General features: G+C 34.8%; 1 protein-coding gene across 1 annotated transcript in view; it reads right to left on the bottom strand.

The window, feature by feature from the left end:
- LOC149089621 (uncharacterized) overlaps positions 1-23638 on the bottom strand; it is a 45613-nt gene that overhangs the window by 16599 nt on the left and 5376 nt on the right. The window contains exons 4-30 of the mRNA XM_089231596.1: positions 23397-23459; positions 23009-23125; positions 22780-22895; positions 21041-21096; positions 20596-20648; positions 20359-20465; positions 20071-20212; positions 19646-19704; positions 19404-19540; positions 18129-18229; positions 17946-17981; positions 17359-17486; positions 17184-17254; positions 15677-15741; positions 14735-14882; positions 14428-14545; positions 14201-14298; positions 14017-14088; positions 12364-12470; positions 10278-10350; positions 10051-10155; positions 8543-8716; positions 7187-7321; positions 6958-7042; positions 6735-6823; positions 3161-3223; positions 290-382 (exon numbers count right to left, since the gene is read on the bottom strand). Coding sequence (XP_089087722.1) covers positions 290-382; positions 3161-3223; positions 6735-6823; positions 6958-7042; positions 7187-7321; positions 8543-8716; positions 10051-10155; positions 10278-10350; positions 12364-12470; positions 14017-14088; positions 14201-14298; positions 14428-14545; positions 14735-14882; positions 15677-15741; positions 17184-17254; positions 17359-17486; positions 17946-17981; positions 18129-18229; positions 19404-19540; positions 19646-19704; positions 20071-20212; positions 20359-20465; positions 20596-20648; positions 21041-21096; positions 22780-22895; positions 23009-23125; positions 23397-23459 — 2611 coding nt within the window. The remainder of the gene's footprint in view (positions 1-289; positions 383-3160; positions 3224-6734; positions 6824-6957; positions 7043-7186; positions 7322-8542; positions 8717-10050; positions 10156-10277; positions 10351-12363; positions 12471-14016; positions 14089-14200; positions 14299-14427; positions 14546-14734; positions 14883-15676; positions 15742-17183; positions 17255-17358; positions 17487-17945; positions 17982-18128; positions 18230-19403; positions 19541-19645; positions 19705-20070; positions 20213-20358; positions 20466-20595; positions 20649-21040; positions 21097-22779; positions 22896-23008; positions 23126-23396; positions 23460-23638) is intronic.

The raw sequence follows: 23638 nt of genomic DNA, 5'->3' as shown, positions 1-23638 counted from the left end.
ATTCATCTCATATATATTTGCCATGTTCATCCCCCTCGTAGCAGACTTACTACAGCACTGCATTTGTCGCAAAGCAATTTATATGCAATATTTACTCACAACTGACACACCATATTTGGCGAGGATGGGTGATGCTCTGCATTTATGAAACGTCTTGAAAGGTCTACAACCTCGCGGTTGAAACGCCTTGGTTATAACGAAAAAATTTCGTAGAATCTTCGATGTCGTTATAAGATAAACGACTATGACTATTAAGAACCAATAAATAGCAGAATATGAAAGTACTAACTTCTTTAAGACATCGGTGACCATGTTTTTGTAAAAATGTTCGGAATTTTACTCCAGCTTCTGACTGTGATTTTTTCAACCATTCCAGGGCCTCCTACAAAACAATTCAATATCGGAATTTATTTCTTCGTTCAATTTTACAAGGAGCATACAAAAGTCTACATATAAAAAATAAGTCTAAAATATCTGAAAGCGTGTGTGTGTGTGTGTGTGTATAAAATATATATATATTTTTTTACACGTTATTTGGATACTTTTTCTAATTGAACGTATACTTTTAGAGAAAAAGATCCCATGACAAATTTGGATGTCGAATATATATCTAAACTATCTATATCAAAAATACAGCAACCCAGATCTGTATTTTAGATTATTGTTTATTTTGATTATGTTATTTTGAGCACTAAAAAACCAATAATTATGGTGAAATATAAATATACTGCCCATAAAAAAATTATCGTTGTCTCATCTAAGTATGGATAACTTCTCGATTTACCCCAACATGTCTTCCGTATTTCTTTTTAACGTATCAATTACGTTAGAATTCACGACTCCTGGAGGTAAGCTATTCTATTTATTCACAACCACCCTATTAGAGAAAAAAAACCCTGTGACACCATGACCTAGAATTGTCCCTTACAAATCGATACTGGTGTCCCCTTGTCGAAGCAGTCTTTTGACGATGTATTGATAACTCATGGGTCCATTTTATTCGTCCCGTTGAAAGTTTTAAATGCTTCCATGTTTACATACCCCCCAGACATCTGCGCTCTTCCAATGTAAACATTTTCAAGAAGTCAAGTCTCTCTTCATAGCTTAAGCCCCGTGTGTCATCAAGAGCACGCGTGGCTCTTCTCTGCACGTCCCCCCCCCCCCCAGACCAAGTCAATGTCCCTATGTAAGTATGGTTCTTAAAACCTGAAGGGGTACTCCAATCCAGGACGAATTAACCCCCGGAAAAGTGGAAGGATCACTTTAGGAGAACGCGAAGAGGCCTTTTTTGAGAATGAAACCGAGCATTCGATTCGATTTTTTTACCAATGCTCAACGATGTTCAGAAAACCTAAGCCGCTCATCTAAGCATAAATTTCCCTCAAAATAAGAATACCCACCTCGGTGACCCCCGGTTTCATCATGAATCATCATGTACTTAAGTCATTGATATTACAAGAGGTTTTATAGTTATTAAAATTAACTTTTTAGTTGGTTACTCTGTCCTAAAAGACCCAACTAAAAAAAAGTTGTTACCCTGTCTCTTATGAGCCTAAGGAGAAATATTTGTTTCGATTTTTGAATTCGACTAGCTGAGAATTAGAGAAAAAAACATATGTGAAGCGTACAATGAGTTTGACCGTTAAGTTTGAGCAGTTCTTTCCCTCATTTTGAAGGATTTTTCGAACCCAGACATTTCAGCGAATGTTGCATCGAAAGTTGCGGAGTGTTTTTCAGCTTAGAAGAGACAAAGCACATTATAATATCAATGATATATATAATAAAACCCCTCTTAACGGCCGTTAACCCCTGTTATTTACGGCCAAATAAAAATATCCCAGCAAAAAGTCTATTTTAAATAATATATTTCGAGCCCTTGGTTTGTGATAACGGTCACCCTCAGATACGGTCACGGATATCATTTTTATCAATCGTTGCATTTGACTAAAGCCCCTGTACCAGTGATTCCCAACGTGAGCGTTAACGCCCCCTGGGGGGGGCGGTAGAAGCTACGGATTTAACATAGGATCCTATGGGGTACATTGCGTTGGGGGGGGAGGGGGATGGGACAAAAAAGGTTGAAAAACTATGCCCTATACGGACACCAATAGTTGTAATTTTGGTTCGAGTTATGCTCACTAGATGGGAGCAAAAGTTTAAATATTTTATCCAGTTTTTATATGTGGCTACTTTTGAATGAAATTTTGACTTGCATTTTTTTAATGTTTGGCACCTCTGATGTCCGTTTAGAATCTGAAATCATGTGTTGCTGATTGTGCTCCTACATTTTACAATATTCCCCCTCTGTTTAATATGGCCAGCTCTGATATAATCGTCGCTCTCCATCACTAAGGGAAAAACTCATGCCTTAAATACAGTGAAAACGAAAAATTGGAGTTCGTGCTCTTGCAAATGAATTCAATACATTGATTGAATATATTTTCCTGTAAATACAATGACGGAAAGTCATTGGATTTAAATTCACAGCTTAAAATACATTTTGAAGTAGTTGAAATACTCAGCAAAACCCACCAAACTGCAACTGATCAGTTTGTCCAAAAGATGTCAATTCAGTATGTAAATTTTGTATAATATTTCTTTTGTAATTTTAATTTCGTATCTATGCAATAATTATATACTTTGTGACTATATATTTTCATCACTTAAATTTCATTCATATTCAAATAAAGAACTATTTCAGTTGCTATCGATGCTATATAACACAATTAATACAGGTCAACCGTACCGTTCTGATACGGTCAACCATCTTTTACGGACAATTTTTTTTCGTCCCACCAGTGTCTGCAAAAGAGGGGTTTTGCTGTATATATATATATATCTGAGGTGTACGCTTTTTTGAATACTTTCTGTCACTCGAATTATACATCTAACATCAACGGTTCAAGAGTTATTCCAGAGTAAAAGAACTTTCCTATGTGACCTGTGCACTTTCAATTATATTCCCGAGCACTATTGTCGATTATCACTTCAATGATTAGATCGATAGCCTTCTATGGTTCACTTATGTAGATCAATATTTGTAATGGAAGATATCTAAGATAATAAACTTAATTTTCTTTTTTGCGAATCATATTTATTGATGAATATCACAGAGAAAAAATTGATTATCGACATCATGGATCATTTTAACATCACTTACCTCTGCGTGCATTTTTTTGAATTCCTCAGGATCTATATTTTGACTAATTGTGTGTCCAAGTTTCTGAAAATTATGAAAGTTTTCAGGTGTATAGAAATATATTTTTTCTCATATAAATTGTTGGATGTTTCTATGAGAAAAAATCAATGGCATATTCATGGCATTTTTATAGAATATGTCTTGGAAATCGTAATTGTGCAATAACAATGATTTACATCTATTAAGACAAAATGACAAAAATTTTTACTTGTTTTGTTACTGAAAATCTTCGAAATTTAAAAGAAAAATATATTTTAAGTGGTTTTCTTCCCATGAAATGTAGGAAAATTTAAAATGAATTCTACACACATAATCTTAATCTATACAATCAAAAATATCTAATTTTGCAAAATTTATTTTTTTTTACAGGCCGTTCTACATTATTTGCACAGAGGATGTCTCTGTAACCGTTGACTTTAGAGAAATATACTTTCAGTTACAAAAAGTTTTCAAATGACGGTGGGTCTCAAATTTCCCAAGGAGTCGGATGCATGAAAAAAGGAAATCAATAAATGTTTTACGTGGACCCTGTATGCTAAAACGTCCAATCAGTGAAACGTCCAATCACAGATATTTACAAAACATTGCATATTTTTAAATGCAATATTAACGGAAATGTTTGGCGTTGAAGTTTTCAGCATTAATTGAAATGATTGAAGGTGATTGAGGTTATAATTTAATTTACGATTCACAAATTGTAAAAAGTAAATTAAATTTAAAGCTATAAAAAAATTCTGTAATTGTCAAATTAATTGTCAAAAAACGTAGTTATTATTTATTGTGATTTAAATAACGTAAAATAAAATAGTTGAATTCGTTCTATGTGTGTACAGTCCCTATATGGAAAATTTTTGAGCCAATGGAAACTTGTCAACAGAGTAATAAGTTGTCAAAACATAGTTATATTTTATACATTTAACATCTCGACAATATTGCATTTAAAAATATGAATCTTGTTTGTAAATGTCTCTTCACGGTGGAATTTACATTTCCATAATGGTGACTTTTAGCACGCGGAGATTCCGTAAAAGGTTCCTCATGTATACTACCCCTCAAAAAAATTTTGAGATTTTAAGTAATTGCACATCAGGGCTCTGGACGAATATATTGCCCAATATGCCCGGGACGTGTAAAAATTTTGACCGGGCGTATATGTTTTTCGACCACATGCCCGACACATGCAACAATCATGCCCGAGACACATAAACAATTTCGTTTAAAAAAAAAAAATTATCCACTATGATTCCAAGTGTTCCTGCACACATGCGTGAAATTTTATAGAAATGCTTTCTTTAGCAGCCACGATGCAAATGCATAGTCAACACACATAATTATTTAGATATATTTTCACAGTCCTAAGTTAGCGGCCCGGTGCGGTCGTTGGCACCCGCCAATATACTGCAACTGGGCTTTTTTGGGAAACGGAAAACCTCACTTCCAGCAAAATAGTATACCCTGATGGTATTCACGGATAAAGAAAAAAAGACTTCGTAGTTTGTGCATAAAAACGTTAAAATATATTTTTCCAAAAAAATACTATATATGACCCTATTATACGGTATTCAAAGTGTTTGCGAAGAGATAAAATAAGTCCGAAAGTGGTAAAATAATTCTGAGATTGATTCTATATACAAACAGGTACGGAAATATTTGTGCTCTTTTCTCTTCTACACAAAAATATCGCAGAAAATATCTATAATAGACATATGTGACCCCGACAGAGAGCTCTCTCTCTCTCTACCAAGTGAATAAAAAGTAAGCTGTCTAATAATTTTTTAAGAGAAGTTAGTTTTTGGTTTCAAACCGGTAGAAACATGAAAACGTACAAAATGTGTTATAATATCATTTATCAGTTGTTTCTATGCTGCATACTCGTGTAAATTTTATGCGCTACAATATCGGTTAATATAATTTTACGTCAGATGCTGAATTAGCTTCTGTAAACAGCATAAAATATAGTAATTGGTATTTTGGGATAAAGAGAAAATCCACACCGGGTATGTAACATAAAAATGAAACATATAGTTTTATATCACATGTTGCTCCTTTTTATTCTGTACTTCGGTTTAGAACCAACAAACATTTCATTTTGAGAATTGTAACAGATAGTTTTCAATTGTGTTTTTTCAATTTTTTTATAATTCAAACTATTTTTTATAATTTTTTTTATTTTATTGTATTTTTTTAATATAATTTAAATTAAACGTGCTATGTGTAAAAAAGGTACTGCTGTTTTTTTTTTTTTTTTTTTTTTTTTCGTTCTTTCCAAGAGCCAAAGAATAGATGTGAGGTCTTTTTCGGATGTTTCAATTGTTGCCCTCCAGAAATTCTAAATACCATTGTTTGTTTTCCGCGAGGTCTATTGGCAACTCGTAGGCTTGAAAGGCCCAGCATACGGTTTAAGATTCACACATCTAAGTTTTCCCACCGTTCAGACTGGAGCCAGTAGCCAAGTATTTGTGCGCGGACACAAATATGAGATCAATAAGTGACATCATCATAGGTTTCTAGTTTAACTCAGTTTTTCGTATTTATAATTGCAAAGTATATGTTTTTTCGAATAAATCCAGCTATAATATTTCTACGGGCATGTGAAATATTGATTCGATTTATAAATTCGATTATTTTAAGTTACGTGCCCGATAGGGCATGTGAATTTTTGTAGATTCGTCTAGCCTCGCTGCTCGTCATTTGAAAACTTTTTGTAACCGAAAGTGTATGTTTCTAAAGTCAACGGTTTCAGAGATAGCTGCTGTGCAAACAATTTGGGACAGCCTGTATGCCATAGCACAGGGATCTTCAACGTTTGGTCCACGGAGATTTTTGTCGTGGGCCGCCGATCATTTTCAGAAAATGGTTGAAAACATTGAAAAACGATTAATTCTGGAATTAGTAAAAGAAATAATTTTTGAATTAAGGAAAGAAATAATTATGAAACAGATTGATGAAAACTTAGAATTTTACTGAAAGAAATAATTTTTGAATTTTTGAAACTAATAATTTTAGAATTAGTGAAAAAAATGACTTATAAATCAATGAGAGAAATAATTTCGCAATTCCAGATAGGAATTGTTTCACAATCAATAAAAGACTAATTGCATAATTGTTGAAAGATATGATTTCAAGATATATTCAGATGGAAAATAATCTCAGAACTACAGGAATAACTAATTAAAGAACCATTTAAAGTGATTTCAGATTAAAATTAATAGCAGAATTAATTAATTTAATCAGTAATTAACCCCCCAAAAACTTTTTCAAAATTAGTGAAAAAATTATTTCGTAACCAATCAAAATTAATAATTAATAAAAGAAATAATTTCAGAAAAAATAAAAGTCTTCAACTATTTTTGCCCCTGTTTAACACGGGGCTCCATTGGTCCCTTCTACTGTATTAAGCTGTCACTAAATTACATGAGTTGGTGGCCCGCGGGCCTCGTAGGAAATTTCAATTTGGCCCACCGTATCTGAAAGGTTGAAGACCCCCTGCCATAGCAGATGAAATTGAACTATGTAAATACTCAAAAAATGTCACCTCAAGACTCGATGGTACATCAGCGCTCTCTACTTTTTGACAACTAGATAAGAGATTAGCGAAATCACCCAGAACGACATTGTCGAAATCTGTTAGTAAAGATTCGAAAAATTTATCAAATTTACATTCAAAATTTGCTGTTTTATTGAAATTGTATTTCATTCTTAACGGGGGGAAAAAACAGCTAAAAACACATAATTTGTTATCAAGTTTCATGGATTACCTCCTCGAGCTCGTGCCAAGACTGTCAACATACAGTGATTCCAAAACGACGAAGCCATTACACAATCGGAATTACCATTCATTCCCTGGTAAAATTAAAATGCAGGTTGATCATGGGTAAAGTATCAAGCGACGATTCAATCGTGCAATGATTGCGTTTGCAGTTAGTTAATAGTGAAATACAAGTGAAGAGTAACTCTCACGTATAGGTTCAAAAACTTATTTCTTACATCAGACATAACATGGCATCTCTGTCCAATCAAGTGTAAGAGCTCTTCAGCTGTTTTGGGACTTTTGTAAGGAAAATGGAAGTTTTCCACCACCTTTGCCAGTCTTTTAGTTGTCCATCCTGCGATAAACATAGACTGTAAATGGAAATCATAAGAGAATAATTAGCGGTATAATTTTAAGAAACGCAAGAACACACACAACAGAAGCAATCTACTGAAATCATTCTTTCAATTATATTATTTTAGTTAAAATAATAATAATATAAAATTATAGCTTCAAAATATAATAAATTTGAACTTGCTTGCTACTGCAAGATTTTTTTTTTAACATGCTAACTTCTATTTGACCCGCCAGTGAAGAGCGAAAACGGTCCCTGGTGGGGTTATGACTTTCTTATATATCTGTGACTTTAATAACACTGTACAGGTTTTTTCAAATCATTTATTTTGCATCTCAATCTCTTGAGACAAAGAGGGGTTCTAAACCTGTGTTTCTCAATCGCCAGGCCGTGACCTGGTACCGGAACCTGACTTCAGACAAACCGGACCGTGAGTGGTTCTCACCGTTTCATTTTTACTTATTTGTTTCCGATTAGTCGTGTATATGACAGGGTCATCCACTCACGAAGAAGGAATAAACGGGACGCGGATCTGAAGTCGCTGAAGGCGACTCCAGTGATGGGTCGCACATCTCTAGTGATCGGTCGCAGATCACTGCAAGAGGTTCTTAACGGCTCCGAAGGTCGAAGGGCGGGCTTTATAATAAAGTACTGTTCAGAACGCCATATTATTGCAATTGACTATGGCACATCGCAGGGGGTCCTTGATTCCTTTAGTGTTTTACCAAGGGAGTTCTTGAACTAGTGTTGTAAATAAGAAAAGAACTGCCTCTAAAGCAGTAAATCCCTAAAGGTATACGGTGCCCTAAGGTACCATAAGATTGTTCAACGGTCTCATAAGCAGAAGCGCCGCGATACATATAAAATTGTAACCATACTCTCAAGAGTGCCACGAGCATAAAATTTTGGCAATGCCTTAGCAGCAGTGATTAGTTAGAGAAGTGATTTCTGAAAGTTGTACCACGAGATCGTAATCGATCTCACGGTAAGGGTGGCGTGAGACATCTTGGAAATGGCACATTTGAGCTCCAGAATAACAAAAATTCACGCTCTCGGGTTCACAAGCTAAGTTTAAGACCCAAAGTTGCTATTTTCAACCCTTTTTGGCCGAAAGTCATTGGGAAATAAGGCTGGTTACCCAGGAAAAAAATTGTGTTACATGATGCTATTTTCAGTACCCCGATTGAAGGTAATGCACCCTTTCCTGCAATAAAAAAAGTTAGAGGAAAAAACATACAGAAAATGTGTATAACTGCATGTGTAAGGCTTCTGTTTTGGATCTTTTATTGTGTATTAAATGTCTCTCATACGCAATTGGAGTCATTTCACTGTCGTCGATAGATCTTCCGAAAATTGACATCATCATCGATCTCTTCAATTCTTTCTGATTATCTGATATAGTCATGAACACCTTTATATCAAAAAAAGATATGAGAAAAAGTATCATTGTACTATGCTATCTCATGAATAATTATGTATTATTAGAGTATATACTGATACAAGCGAAACGATTGATATGATAATGAGTGATACTCGACATAACGGTATTCTGTGAACTGAGAAAAAATATCGTTGTAGAAAGATTATCGTTGTATCGAGAGGCAACATCATCATCATCATCACGTGCCATCAAATTTCTGTTGCTGTCTTCTCTAAATCGCGTTGTTAGTACCACCAAAGCATTCACTTCTGAAATATTTATTCACCGCAATTTCATTTGATTAATTGATTTATGAAATTCAGTCAGATGCATTGCCCCCTGTAATGAGTTTTATCGCAATACACTTTGGTGAATCACAAAAAAAAAGTAGTATTACCGAAAACTTCATCAACACTGTGGGTGATTAAGTGGTACCGAATACCGATGCTATTGGACGTCCTTGGAAGAACTAAAATATCTGACAAGTTTAAAATATATTGAAGGATATGTCGAATGAAATATAAAAAATATCGTTCTAGCGGTTTCAAAATCTTCTCAATAAATATCATTATAGAGGGGTTTATCGTAGTAAAGGATATCGTTGTATCAAGAGGAGTTTAACATTAGAGATCAGGCGATAATGAACAAGATTCGAAAAAATATCGTTGTAGAGAGATTTTTACCGTTATATTGATCATCGTTGTAGGTATATACCTTTTATTTCTGATACACTGTATTTACTGATTTACCTTGTTATACGTCTGATCTCGCACATTTTTATTGTAATTGTATATGAATGCACATGAGACTAGGGGTACTTTAGTTCCCATGACAGAGACCTCAGTTATTTTTTTCTCCTTATAACGCCTTGGCACGACCACGCCCTCTTGGGCAATGGACATGGGCGGAGATGCGGGGCCCACCAGCGTCGAAGGTGGAGTCGACTGATCTAATGTATATATGAATTGACATCATCATCTTCTCGAGGCCCCCTAGAAATAATGACCGTGTCCCCCCCCCCCCAGACTTCCAAGTCTATCTCCGCCTATGGCAATGGGCTTATATCGCGTAAGCGACCTAGCCGAGAACGACCGAGTCTGGCCGTGCTCGGTCCGTTCTGTTCTGCATATGCCTCTGGAATGAGAAAATAGGATTTTGCGCACTATTAAATACTGTATTATAAACATAGAAATTATATCAATCAGAATTGGGAAATGATCAGGGTTTGTTTTCGTAAACGGTATAAGTTGAATAATATGAATACGTATACAAATTTCAAAAGGTGTCGATGTTTAGAAAATAGTCACAGGTCAGGGATAACTTACGTCTAAGACGTTGAAGAAAGTGTGGCAGGTGAAATTGGAGAACGTATTTCCAAAATACGGCACCACTGGCACGTTAGTCATTTGCCATTTAAGTAACCTTGGTCTCTAAGAAATGGAAAAAAATAATGTTGGCTTGATAAAATAGGCCCCAAGCAATAAATTGGACACAAACGTGGACACAAACGATTGGCGATGACAACATTTCAATTATAAGCTGCTGAACTTACTTTGGCGGACATTTCGAGACATTTTTCCACCACGTCATACCCCAAGGGACTACTTGCTCCAGGCAAAACTTCCCTTTTGTAATGATATTAATAAAAAAATACACATGGAAAAAATAATAATTACATCAATAGCAACTATTGCCGAAAAAATTGAATAAAATAGATAAATAAACACCGACGATATTAATAATTTGTTTCGTCAAATTGAAGCACGACTTAACTGACAAAAAAACACTACGGAAACGTTTGAGCCTGCAAAAAAATTTCACAATTTTTGGGTGAAATATAAGAAAGCAACTAGGTAGTACAGGGTGTCCCATAAATTCGTAATTAGATTAAAAATTCATGAGAATTGAAGGAACTGGTATTTTTGAATGCGGTTTGTGGAAAAGTTATTCTCACGAAGGTGAATTTTTTTTTAATGAAAAAAAATTAATTCGAGTTTTTCACGATTGTTATATCGAACCACTGGAAGAATATATATATATGTAATTATCAGATTAACCCAGGCTCCTAGTGGTCCAATATACATTTAGAAAAAAAAAAAAACGATGACTCATGAAAAGAAGGAATCAGTTAAATTTCATTAGCTTTTAATATTTAATCAAATGATCACATGAAAAGAACGAGTTATATTTACACAAAATAAAAGTCAATTAGAAAAATCCATTTCCACGATATCAAATTCTGGATAATACATAAACAAAATACTGTATGTTCAATTATAATAATTTTAATTTGATGTTGGAATATCTCTCTTTTAATCACTTTTTATACCTAATTTCACCATCTCTGCCCCCAGTTAATTCCTCCTAATTTAGGTTTTAACTAAACGTCTATAATTTACTAGAATTGTGGTAAGAATTTCTTTCCTACCTTTTCCTCCATCTCTTTCATCACGGATGATCGCCGCTCCTGATGCTACAGTTGAAAAATGTGTTTACAAAAAAATTCTCCTCTTTCTACATTTTTTTTCCAACTTGATTTCTAGTTTTCACTAATCAATCTGCTTTTAAATTTTCAAAGATTCCAAAAAGTAAAGTTTTGAGGGGTACCAACCCCCTATTTCTAATTGGTAGTCCGGCTTCAAAAAAAGATCCTTCCATTGGGTGATGAGGATTACGTAGGTACAAATAGTATTAAATTGACATCATTGGTCAAGGTTCACCCCCTACGATCTTTCGAAGCATATGGGAGGAAGACGTTTTCTGTGGGGGGGGGGGGGGGGAAGCTGTACAAAAAAGAAGGAAAAGAAAAGTAGAGAGGAAGCAAGAAAGTCAGAAGGCACATATTCCCAAGAAGGGATGCGTACAATAGATGAAATAAAGTCAATCGCCTGCAGGTGGCAATTACAAAGGTCAAGAGGCTTCAGTATATAGGGAAGAGAGAGAGAAAAGAAGAATACGGAGCGGCTATTACGCAAACTTTGAAGGGGCCCTTTAAGTAAGTGGCCATAAAATTAAGGAGTGTTGATGGAGGCGAAAGAGCATGTTTTTTACAATTTAAATGGCTCAAGTCCCCTTTTCCCTTTTCTCTTATTATTATATTATATTGGGCTGGAAATTGGACCTCTCCCGCTTCATCTGATAGCGATGGCTATTGACGCCATAGCACGATAGAGGACACTGCATAAACGCTAATCAAGAGTAATTGTACCTAAACCTTTCTTCAATCTCTTCTGTGTCTGAAAAGTTCGTAAAGCTTCAACTGACGATTTGTGGCTAAGAAAAAACAATTTCGCCAATAAAGTTTTATCCACCAATTTGAACATCACAATGATAACCTTACGCAAATGCTAGTAGCAGGAAAATTTAGAGATAAGCTGTTTATCGTACATCCTGCATTTTATTGTACTCCGATTTGCATATTTCCAGTGATTTGCTCCGTTCAGTGTCCACTATCGACAAAAATTTTAACTATTTTTTTCGTGTACTAAAGAAAATCCCTCTTTGGGAAAAACAACTTTATCGCAAACTGCATTCAGCTGTACGAATTAATTCAATTTTTACCAAATTTTAAAATATTTACGAATTTATGGGACACCCTGTGTTTAAGGTCTCGATAGACAGATGACACCATTACTCACCCAACATTAGCCTTGGTCAGATATTCACCGTCAGTCCTCATGTAAGTGTCAAAGAAGTGTCTCGTCTCATAATCTGTTTCAACGTGCAATGACGTCACTGGTCGGGACTGAAGGAAAACACAAGTATCACACACTTAAGTTGCATCGCACTGCAATATTAATCAGTTTACTTTCAGATACTTTCGCTCAGTTATACTTTACGATGGTCCCTTAATAAATGAGATAAAGCTTTTGAATCGAAATTTATTCTCACATTAAGAAGAGAAGTTTAAATCACAATTTCGCGTTTCACCCGCACACTTATCATATACAGGGTGTATAGGTAACGAGGCGCATGACATTTTACTGGAGAGCCGTTGATCCTAGGGGCTTACACTTCCACTTAGAAAAAGTGTCCAAATAACGTGTAGTACTCAGGTGTGTGGTTCATGTTACATGGGTTGCGTAGTTTTTAAAATGAAAAATTACTTTTTGAACGGACACCCTGTACCCAAAGACCGAATTAAAAAGTTGTTGCCCTGTCTTTCCTGATGCCAACAAAAAAAATTCCACGTTCGTAAGTACAATATTCGCAGAGATATTTGTGTTTAGAAATCGGAAGAAAGGTGGGAAAGACCAGCATGAATATCAGGGAAGGAAGCGTTGTCCGTTAGTTTATGCCGTTTATTTCCCCCCCCCCCAAACTTTACTCTGATTTTTGAATTCAACATGTCTGTGAATATTGCACGTAGAAACGTGTTTCATGTGTAAACAAGGATCCTTAGGAGAGACAGGGCATCTTCCCAATTGGGTTTTCGAGCACAAGGTGTCCGTATAAAAAGTTAATTTCCCTTTTATTTTAATAATTATACAACCCCCTGTAACATGAACGATATACCTGAATACTACACCTTACTTGGGTACTTTTTTAAATTGGAAGTATGCTTCAAGATGTTACGGTTACAGCATCAAAATTTCAAAAAATTCAAAAAGCAACACTTACTTTTATGCATTGCAAATGTGATCAGCACAGTAAAATATCATGGATGGCGTTAAAATGGTACCTGTAGCCACAGGCGCTGAAACTGAAACCTAGGGTCTGAGGCCCTTTGAGCCCCTCCAATAAATTTTGAAAGGGAGCTGAACTCAAATAATTTCTGAAAAAACAATGCAATGCACCTTCTCTCTCCAACGTACGTGCTTCAGTCCCGTATATACGGGACAGAAACTTTCAGTTTCCCCCCACCCCCGAATATTTTTCTCACGTCAGCACCTCTGCCTGTAGCACCATAAACGCCGACGCAACACACAGACAAAGAAAGATCTCACCGATGAGTTGGTGCTCTTGGTGAAGGACTTCCGACGGCATTATTAATGTGATTTGCATTGGTTGTTTCCACAAGTTTATTTGTCTGCGTCACCACCGCGTCTATCACGCTACAAATACCCCCCGTTCCAACGTTATTTATGATTTTTCACTACGCTGTGAGATCACTGGATAGAAGTTAAAGTGTTTTAAGTGCTAAAATTTTTTCTTTTTTTTTTCATTCTCGAGAGCATCCTTTCAAACCATTATATTTCGAATTTCATTCGCATTCATTGAGTTTTGCGGCCGCTTAGGGGGCTCGTATATCGGCAGTTATCTTATGGCTACCCTGTATATTGTATTTATACCTGGAACAGATACGCCATTCCACCAACGATACCCCATTCAATATCCCTAGCACCACCAAAATAGTCTTCAACCTGTAAACACCAAAAAATGAACGAATCAGTGAGCAAATTAGTCTGCAGAAATCAAGCATGTAAGTACAATTTTGTGATGTGAATATATATATACATCGAACTAAACTCATACTTGAACAGCTATTTTTCCAAGTTTTATCACAGCTTCATCAGTGAGGCACAAAGTCTCGGATTCGTGTCCTGTTTCTACTTCTTTTGTCCCGCGATCGCCTAATCGATTCATACGAAATATATTCAAAATTGAGAAAAATTTCAGCGCTATTCAACACTATTCGCAAAAATTTGCACAACTTTTAAGATGTGCTGTAATTGATTATAGCTCACAGTAATTACACTAACCATCCATAACGATCTTTGTGCTCTTCTTTCCCGGATTCCTTTCCTGAATTTCCAATTTACCTTTTATATCACGTTTCAGGAGAAATGTATCAGGCTCAGCAGCTGCAGATACAACCGACTGAAAATCATTTCAAAAAATGGTGCAATTTACTCTCTCTCTCTCTCTATGTACTATCAAAATTCAATAACAGTAAAATCCAATTATAGTTTTCTTTCTCAATAACAAAAGTTAATTAAAATAGAATTTTAATTAATCTAATTATGAAAATTTATACCACAAAAATGAGAACTGAAATAATTGAATTACTTCTCCGAGTCCGAAATTTCCAGTCACGCTGATATATCGAGGATCACCATTCACAGGATTGCACGTGAAGATGACCCCTGCAACATCACTTGGTACCATCTGCTGTATCACCACAGCCATAGGACTATTCAAAATCTGACCGTAGTGTCTGGTGAAAAGAAATAATTTCAGATCAATTCCATCAATTATTTTGGGTTTTCTCTTCGGGGCACCTTTGGCCCACGTTAAGGTATGACTATACATTACACTAATTCCTTATAAATCTGAATTCTATCTTACAATTCTAAGTATCTCAGTATGTGTTGGTGGCCCGTTGACTTGCCAGCGTGAGAAGCTTCAACGTGGACGCGATGTGTGCAGAGGCGCATTTATGATTTGGTCACCTGTGCTTCTAAGTCACTCATTTAATCATTCACATGATCGCACACTGTTTTGGACACACATGCTCGCACACTGTTTTGGACACTCACATGCTCGCACACTGTTTTGGACACTCACATGCTCGCACACTGTTTTGGTCATTCACATGCATGCACACACTGTAGGTCACTCTTTTGATTGCTCACTGACATGGTTTCTTGCTGGGTTACTCATTTGATCATTTATACGTTTATACATGCTCTAGGTAATTTTTATGGTCATTCACAAGCTTGTACACTCTCTAGATCACTCTTTTGATCATTCACATGTTTGCACGCACTCTAGATCACTTTTTGGTCAAACGCTGGCCTAGCCTCTAGCTTAGGCGGATTTATTGAGGGCTATACAAATTTTGCCGCCCTTCTTCTATTCCACCAATTTTCTTGGCCAATCATTTTTCAAATTTATCACATCTCCGAACTTACCGCCCTGGGCTTTAGCCCACTAAGCCCCATGTAAATACGCCAATGGATGTGTGGAGACACCCCATGATGAAACGTTATTTATGAATTTTATGCTTACTTTTTGTACTCGACAGCTTGAAAGGAGAACTGCGATGCCCAACACTTCTTGACGGCTTCTAAAATCTAATGACCAAAGAAAAACGTTAAAATCTGTTTAAAAAAAAATACATTCAAAAGTTAATGCATTCAATTCATAATTAAGTAATTAAACAATAAAAATTGCAAATCGTAAACGTGTGCGAATCAATATTTAGAATTTTCTCGATTGGCAAATTATACTTAAACGGGTCATGCATGCTAACCTTGATTGATTTAAGTACATTTGTTGACTGGTAAAATTACTAAAGCTTAGTTGATTTTAATGCATTTAAACACATATTTTGCTCCATATATACAGGGTGCATAGCTAACTCCTCTCGCCGCAAATTACTGGTGAACAGTTGATCCTAGAGGCATGCTTTCAATTAGAAATAGTATCCAAATAACGTGTGTAGACTTCAGATAAGTCATTCGTAGTGCAAGGAGTTGTAATAGTTATTAAAATGAAATAAAAATAGTTTTTTTATGGATACCCTGCTGTTCTCAAAAACCCAATTACAATCAACGCTCGTTATAACGACCCCACGTTATAGCGACCGTTCCATTGCAACGACCGGTTGGATAAGTCCCAATTGTTTTCATAGAATAACTATCATATACGTTTTACTTTAGTATCACAATATAACGTCCTTTTTCGATGAGACGAAGGGGGTCGTTATATGGAGCGTGGACTGCATAAAGTTGCCCTGTATCTCCTGAGCCCAACAAAAAATCACACGTTCCCAAGTGCAATATTAGCCAAGATATTTGAATTCAAAAGTCGGAGGGGAGAAAGTCAAGAAAGAACAGCATAAACGAGGGAAAGAGAAATTGTCCATTCGTTCAGGGGCGTAGCCAGAAATTTCGTTCTGGGGGGGGGACCACTTTCATTTCGGGGGGGGGCAAAGTGACAGAACAATGTATTTGGCCATCTTTTTCCCTTTTTTCGGTCATTTTCTCACATTTCGGGGGGGGGGACTTGGGGGTCTGGTCCTCCCCCCCTCGCTACGCCCTTGCATTCGTTTATGTTGTTGCTTCGCCCATATTATCTGATTTTTAATTCAAATATCTTGGCGAATATTGCACTTAAAAGCGTAGAATTTTTTTTTTCTGTTGGCCTCAGGAGGGACAGGACAACAAATTTCTAATTGGGTTTTTAGGACAGGGTGTCCGTGTGAAAAGCTGTTTTTTGTTTATTTTAATAACTATACAGCCCCTTGAAATGTGAATGACATGTCTGAGGTCTACACGTTACTTGGGTACTTTTTCCCGTAGGAAGTATGCCTCTAGGATCGACGGTTTACCAGTAATTTGCGGCGAGAGAAGTCAGCTATGCGTCCTGCATGTAGGGCAAAACGGACGGATGACAAAAATGGATACAAAAGTGGATGATGAATAAAAATGAATAATGAATAAAGATGGATAATGAATAAAAATGAATAATGAATAAAGATGGATAATGAAATAATAAAAATGAGAATCATTACTTCATCGAATCCTACAACTCCTAGAAATGTTTCCATTTGACCCGCAGCAGACATCTGAGCAGTATCTTCACCTTTGAATGAAATTTTAATGGTTTTAAAATGTCAAAAAAATAATAATAATGTAGGGAATATATATTCACATAAGTAATGCAATTAAATCTTGTATTAAAATTACCAGTAGCTGAAGATCTTACAGCAAACTTCACACCGTCAAAGTTATCACCAAATATGGAAATCATGTTCGTTTTTAAGGAATTTCGGACAATTTCTGGGATCTGATACTCTGTCACCTTTTTCATGATGCTAAGAGAAGATACATGAAACTGATGATTCATGAATAATTCAACATAAATTATTTTGTTATCGTCATGATCCATATTGGAATCATATCATAAATTTTTATTCATTCGAATTAAAAATTTGATGTGAGCGGTTGAGGAAAAATATTCATGTTATTTTATTCATAGCGTTTGTTTCTAAGCTGCAAATAGAAACAACTTTTCCACCATTTTGAAACAAATGTCACAAAACCTTGGTAGACTGGGACTTATCCAACTACATTATAAAAGTTTCATAAAAGTTCATTTATAAAACTCGAAAAATACATTCAATAAGGTGATCGATTGCATTTGCTAGAATGTTACCAATGCTCTTATTAGTTGCATTTTTAAACCTTTCATAAAAGTACTTTTATAGTGTAATCCCGCCCGTAGAAATTAATAATTAAAAATTTTAAGCTTTTATTATGGACATTCAACGTACTTTTTGCAGAGATCTGCTGCGCTATTCTCAGATATCCTAAAAGAACAAAATATATAAATTAATACATCGGGCTTTTATTAAACGTTCCACTGAAATATGAAGAAAATCTTTCATAAAAAAACGAATGTTCATAAATTTTGTCATTAACTATTCATTTAAAAAAAAAACATGTAAAACTTTTACCAGAACTGTTTTTCAAATTCTTTCAAATCGGATTCCAGAGAACCCTTGGTAAAAACTTGATAAGCCTCTGTGGTCAACACAACTCCTTTTGGGACTTCAAACTGTCAAATAGATTATAATCAATACAATGATAAAATGATTTCGTTATCATAATCTAATCACCGTAATTGAAATATCATAATTTATAAAAATTGTTGTTTTTATCAAGGGGTTCTCTACTTTTTAACATGGTCAATGTGCCACAAAAATAATGCTGCAGTAGAAATACCAATTAGTAGAGCCCGGATTAAATGAAAATGCATATGCAATTGCATATTTTAGCAATTTTTTTTTGTAAGTGCATATTACATGCACGAAATCACCGAAAGTTCAGAATAAGTGCATATTTTTAGGATTTTTTTTTTTCTATTTATCTCATTATACTAATGTTTGTAAGATTATTTTTAGCTTTTTATTCTTCAAATTTAATCAAATTCCTTTAAGTTTTTCGAGAAAATACTTCACCACTTAGTAATGTGCATTTTAGGCATTTTTAAATACATATTTTTGCACTTCTAAATACCTGTTTATTTATGCGCATATATATTTTTCAGTTTCACTACATATACTCTTCTCGTAAGTTAAGCTATACTTCAGCGATGTTAATATGGGCATATTGAATTTTAATAAAAGGTATATTGAATTTTCAAGACATATTTTTTATTACATGAATATTTCGTTTTTGAATATTTCAGCATTTTTAAATGCATATTTCATCATCTTTAGTGCATATTTTGCCACATTTTTAGCGCTTATAATATGGGCCCTAATCATTATGAATATCATTTAGCCATTCATTTATTCAAAATTTTATGAACATATTTCCCATTTTTTTCGGAATTGTTAAAGACTTTTTACCGGATATATTACGCTGAGGTGAACTCGGAAACAAAAGTCTACTGTTCTCCACTGAGAATCGAACCCAGATCCTCTTGGAAACCGGGCAAAAGTGTGCTGTCTGTATACACTACAAGAAGCGCAACAATAACCATATCATAAAAAATTTAATAAATTACAATTTCACTTCACATTCGTGCAATGGCAGTAAATGAAAATGATCCCGCGGATTCCTTACAAATCCCCCACGAACTCTTCAGTGTCCGCGGACAACAGATTGAAAAACACTGTACTAGAGTACAGTTTTTAAGGCTTTTTGACCATGTTATAAATTTTGAGACACCCCCCCCCCACCCCTCAACAGGTTTTAAAAATAAGACGAAGAACTTGAAATTTTACAGAGATTCCATTCGATTCGCTCCCTTGTTTGTGAAGGTTGTAAAGTTTTCCTAGGGATGATCCTTTTCCTCCTGTCAAGTTGGATTCTTGACACGTCGCATCTTCAAAAGTAACACAGTATAATCTGCTTCCGTGAGCTATAAAAAATATTGAAAATTTTACGTGAGCACGAGTCACCCTTAAATATTTTCGAATTTTATAAGGCTTCTGAAAAAATGCAAAACATAGTTTTTCCAACTTACAAGATTTCCTTTGAAATAGAATATTTTTCGTTTGTCCTTTTTTGAATGGCTTTAATGTCCTAAAGTAATAATATCAAGCAGCGTTATGATATTTAAATCCCAATTTTTTTAAAATTATAGTTATTATTTCGAATCATGATTTTGTTATCATCGTGAATTTTTGCTCATGTAGGATAAAGTTGAGTAAAAGTACACAACTAGTTGATTCTTGATTATGAAAACATGAAACTTGTGTGTGTCTTTTTTTTTTATGGACACGTGTGATATGATACTTATACAGTATACGTGTTTATTGTTTCAAACTTTATGTGGCGAGGAACAACACCAAAATAAGTATTAAATGAGACATTAACAATAATGTCCTCGATGATTTCCTATATGTAATATCCGAGATAAAATGATCGCGGCATGCATGCATAACTTACCCGGAGAAGATAATTCCATAGCCCATTTTCTCATCAAGTTGCATCTCTACGAACTTCGCAACCATGTCACCTTTGAATTCTTTTTCGAATTTCGCGGCTACGGTTTCCGTATCTCGGATGGATAATTTGTATAGATGGTTACCTAACAAATATATATCACATGTGGCTTGCTACACAACATTTCATATTTTTATAGGAACACGATCAAAGTAATTTGTATAAAGAAGGAAATAATAAATAAATGAAATATAAATTTCAATTTTTTATGGAAAATTAATAAGTAATTACCACAAATGAAGTTAAAGGTCCTCTTATTTTCGTCGTGAATATGCTCTACACAATTTTCAACGGGAAAAATGAAGCCATCAGATCTCATCACATAACCGTAAGTAAACCTGTAAAGGGTTCTTACATGAAAGGAACTATCAAAAACTGAGCTTAATTTTTTCTATAATGTAACGTTATGTAAAATGAGGAAATGGTTATTTTCTATAAGCTTCCGAAACTATAGTAATAAGTACATACTTCGAACAAAAGTCAGGACTGTTCAGCATACCCAAATGCACAATAGCTCCATTCTAAAAATGAATGTCTCATAAATATCTTACTAGACAACTACTAAAAATAATATACAAATCATACTGATCTTGTCCATTAAGTAGATCTTTCCAAAATATCAGTCACATTAATGTTTTCGAAAAATTAAAAAAAAAACGAGGAACATATTTAAGAGAAATTTCGATTTACCGACCTTCATAATGCATTTAAATTAATATAAATTGATTAAAATAGCATATAATGGTATGTTCTTCACATTTATGAAAATGTTTTGCAATAATATTCAAAATATTTATCAATTTTTGATCGTCGGGGAAACATGAAAACTATGTTACAGTTCTCGCAAATACTGTATATAAAATGTTGTAAAAATACTTAAATCGTAAGCATAATTAAAATTGTTCATACTCACGATGAAATTTCCGTAATAGTCGGTGATGGTACCTTTCTCCAATTCCTCTTGAGAACCTTAGAAAAATAGATTAAGCGTATTTTAATAATTTTGAACTTTATTTCTTATACAGTTAAACCTCGCTACAAACGAACTTCGATATAACGATAAATCCCTTTACAATGATATTTTTTCGAATCTTGTTTGGAATCGCCTAGAGTCTAATTCCTCTCGATATAATGATAAATCTCTCTATAACGATATATTTTTATAAATTTTGAAACCGCGTGCGCGCTCTCTCTCTACAACGATATTTTTTTTTATATTTCACTCAAAATTACCTTTGATATATTTTAAAATTACTAACAACTTTTGTTCTTTCCGGAGTGTTTAATAACATCGGTATTTTGCACTATCTACCCTCCGAAAGTGTTAATGAATTTGCCGTGCATTACTTTCTGTGCAGTACACAAGAGTGCTGTGCGGTAAGCCACTTTTATTAATCAACCAATATTTTTGTTGCAAATAAACACTTGTAATCCCGTTCACATGCGCAATATTGTGGTATCATTGGAAGTTCTGACACCCGATATACGATTTTTTCAGTTCGTAAGGGAAAAATTAGGAGCAGACTTTGCCCCCTCTTTTTTCCGGATCTTTAAAGGTTGTAACTTCCTTGCCCATAATAATTTACGCGTGTAAATCTTTGACAACATCATTAAGGTTTTGTTGAAATGCTGGTTCATGTAAACGGGTTTTAGCAACAATTCTTGAACCTGGTTTTAAACAGGCTTTTTCCAGTTCCTATATCAGTTCTTATGGGTGCATCTTATGGAGAGGTACTAACAACGCTAATTCATAAGAGATGCCAAGAACAACATAAATTTCGTTGCGACTAATGATAACGATACCTTTCGATATAACAATAACCTCTATGCAGCCAAATTTTTTCTTGGTCTTCAGTGTATCGTCATATCGAGGTTTCGCTGTATTTTTGGGGGTTGAGGGGTTCCTATACGACTCAAGATCGCAATTGCTGACTCCCAAAAGTAAAAATTGAATATAAACCGTTCCGATATTGTTTTTTTTTTTTTTTTTGCTTCCTTCTTTCAATGGAATGCATTTTTTCTTCCCCCATGCAAAGATTCACCAAAAGTGAAAACGTGGTTTCCATGAGAAAACTAGAAAAAATAGATTATTCCAAGAAGAATTACTTTTTTTTATATGCTCGCAAGTGCAGAATTTACTTGCACAAGTGCTGTTTCAGCAATTCAATAACAATAAAAGATGAGGATATTAAGGGATGTCTATGAGTTATTATTCAGCATTAAAGTAGGTTACGGTTTTCGGCCGAGAAACAAGTATTTGTTACCATTTATTTCTTGTTTTAAAAAATAAGCCTTTTTTTATTTTTATTTTTTTAATGAGAGATTTTAAAACTTCATACATAAAGGACTATTTATGTAACTTTATAGGTGAAACTGCGATGTCAGAGTGACCCCCAGTATTTTTTAGCATGCTTCCGAGCACACCAAAATTTATTTAAAAAGCAGAATTTTTTTTTACATGAATCTCAAGCTGAACACTGGTGCCTATGGGTCTAAAAAACTTCCGATGCCATTTAATTCAATTTTCTCCACTAAAACTGAGCTTTTAGATTCTAGCACCGTACATAAATCAGGATACACGTGAACCATACAACTTCCAACGTAATATTACGTCAAAAACATTGAACGGGTTAATGCATATTGAATTCTTACCTCTGCTGCGTTGCCGGATGCCCCACAAGTACATGATTCTCTCCTCTTCAGCTTCGACAATTATAGTGCCGTGAAACATGCCTGACTGTTCGTAGGTATCGAATATTTTCCTGAACCTACGGAACAAACCTCATGCATATAACAGAATATGATAGCCATCTCGATCAATAATATCTAGTGTTTGAATCGGTGTAGAACGACATAAGTTTTTTTGCCACATGATACGTACTTTTCGAGGAACTTTGTTGGTAAACGTGACCAAGATGAAGAATGAGCGGTGATGGCCGCGAGCTCTTTCTTCGAGAAATCTCTATGAAAATCAAAGATGTCCGATGATACAGTCCACCTGTTCAAAAGTGCAATACAGAGAAATATTTGCAACATTAATTTACAAAAAAAATAGTTTTTCAAAGATTTATAGATGACGTATAGAGGTGAGTAGAAAAATCGACAATTCTTCTCAAAACTTTGACAAGAAAAAGATTTCATTTCATGAGATTTCATCATTGATGAATGGAATTTTCATATGAGATTACAAGCCACCGCCGTGGCTCATTCGCAGGAAATTACGAGTTGCAGTAATTATTAAATAATTATATATGGGTCGTAAAACTCACACGAATGTGAACCTGACATGTTTGTACTTGGGAATCGAATCATCACCTTCATCTGGGACTTCTCTGAAAAGAAAATATTATTCATTCTCAAAATAATCATTTTACTATGACATCATAATCACACCGAGGTATTCACTGAATCTGAAAGATATACATGTTACGTGAAATGTGATAAAAATCGCTTATTATGCCATAATCGCTAATCTTCTCGGTAAGTTTGATAAATTTATCTTTTACCGGCT

The sequence above is a fragment of the Pholcus phalangioides genome, unplaced genomic scaffold, assembly GCF_987345545.1.
Source record: "Pholcus phalangioides strain wild (caught in Gottingen) unplaced genomic scaffold, Ppha-v1.0 ptg000001l_1, whole genome shotgun sequence".
NCBI classification, from domain to species: Eukaryota; Metazoa; Arthropoda; class Arachnida; order Araneae; family Pholcidae; genus Pholcus; species Pholcus phalangioides.
Note: the sequence above shows the minus strand (reverse complement) of the source record. Positions and strands in the feature narration are given on the sequence as shown.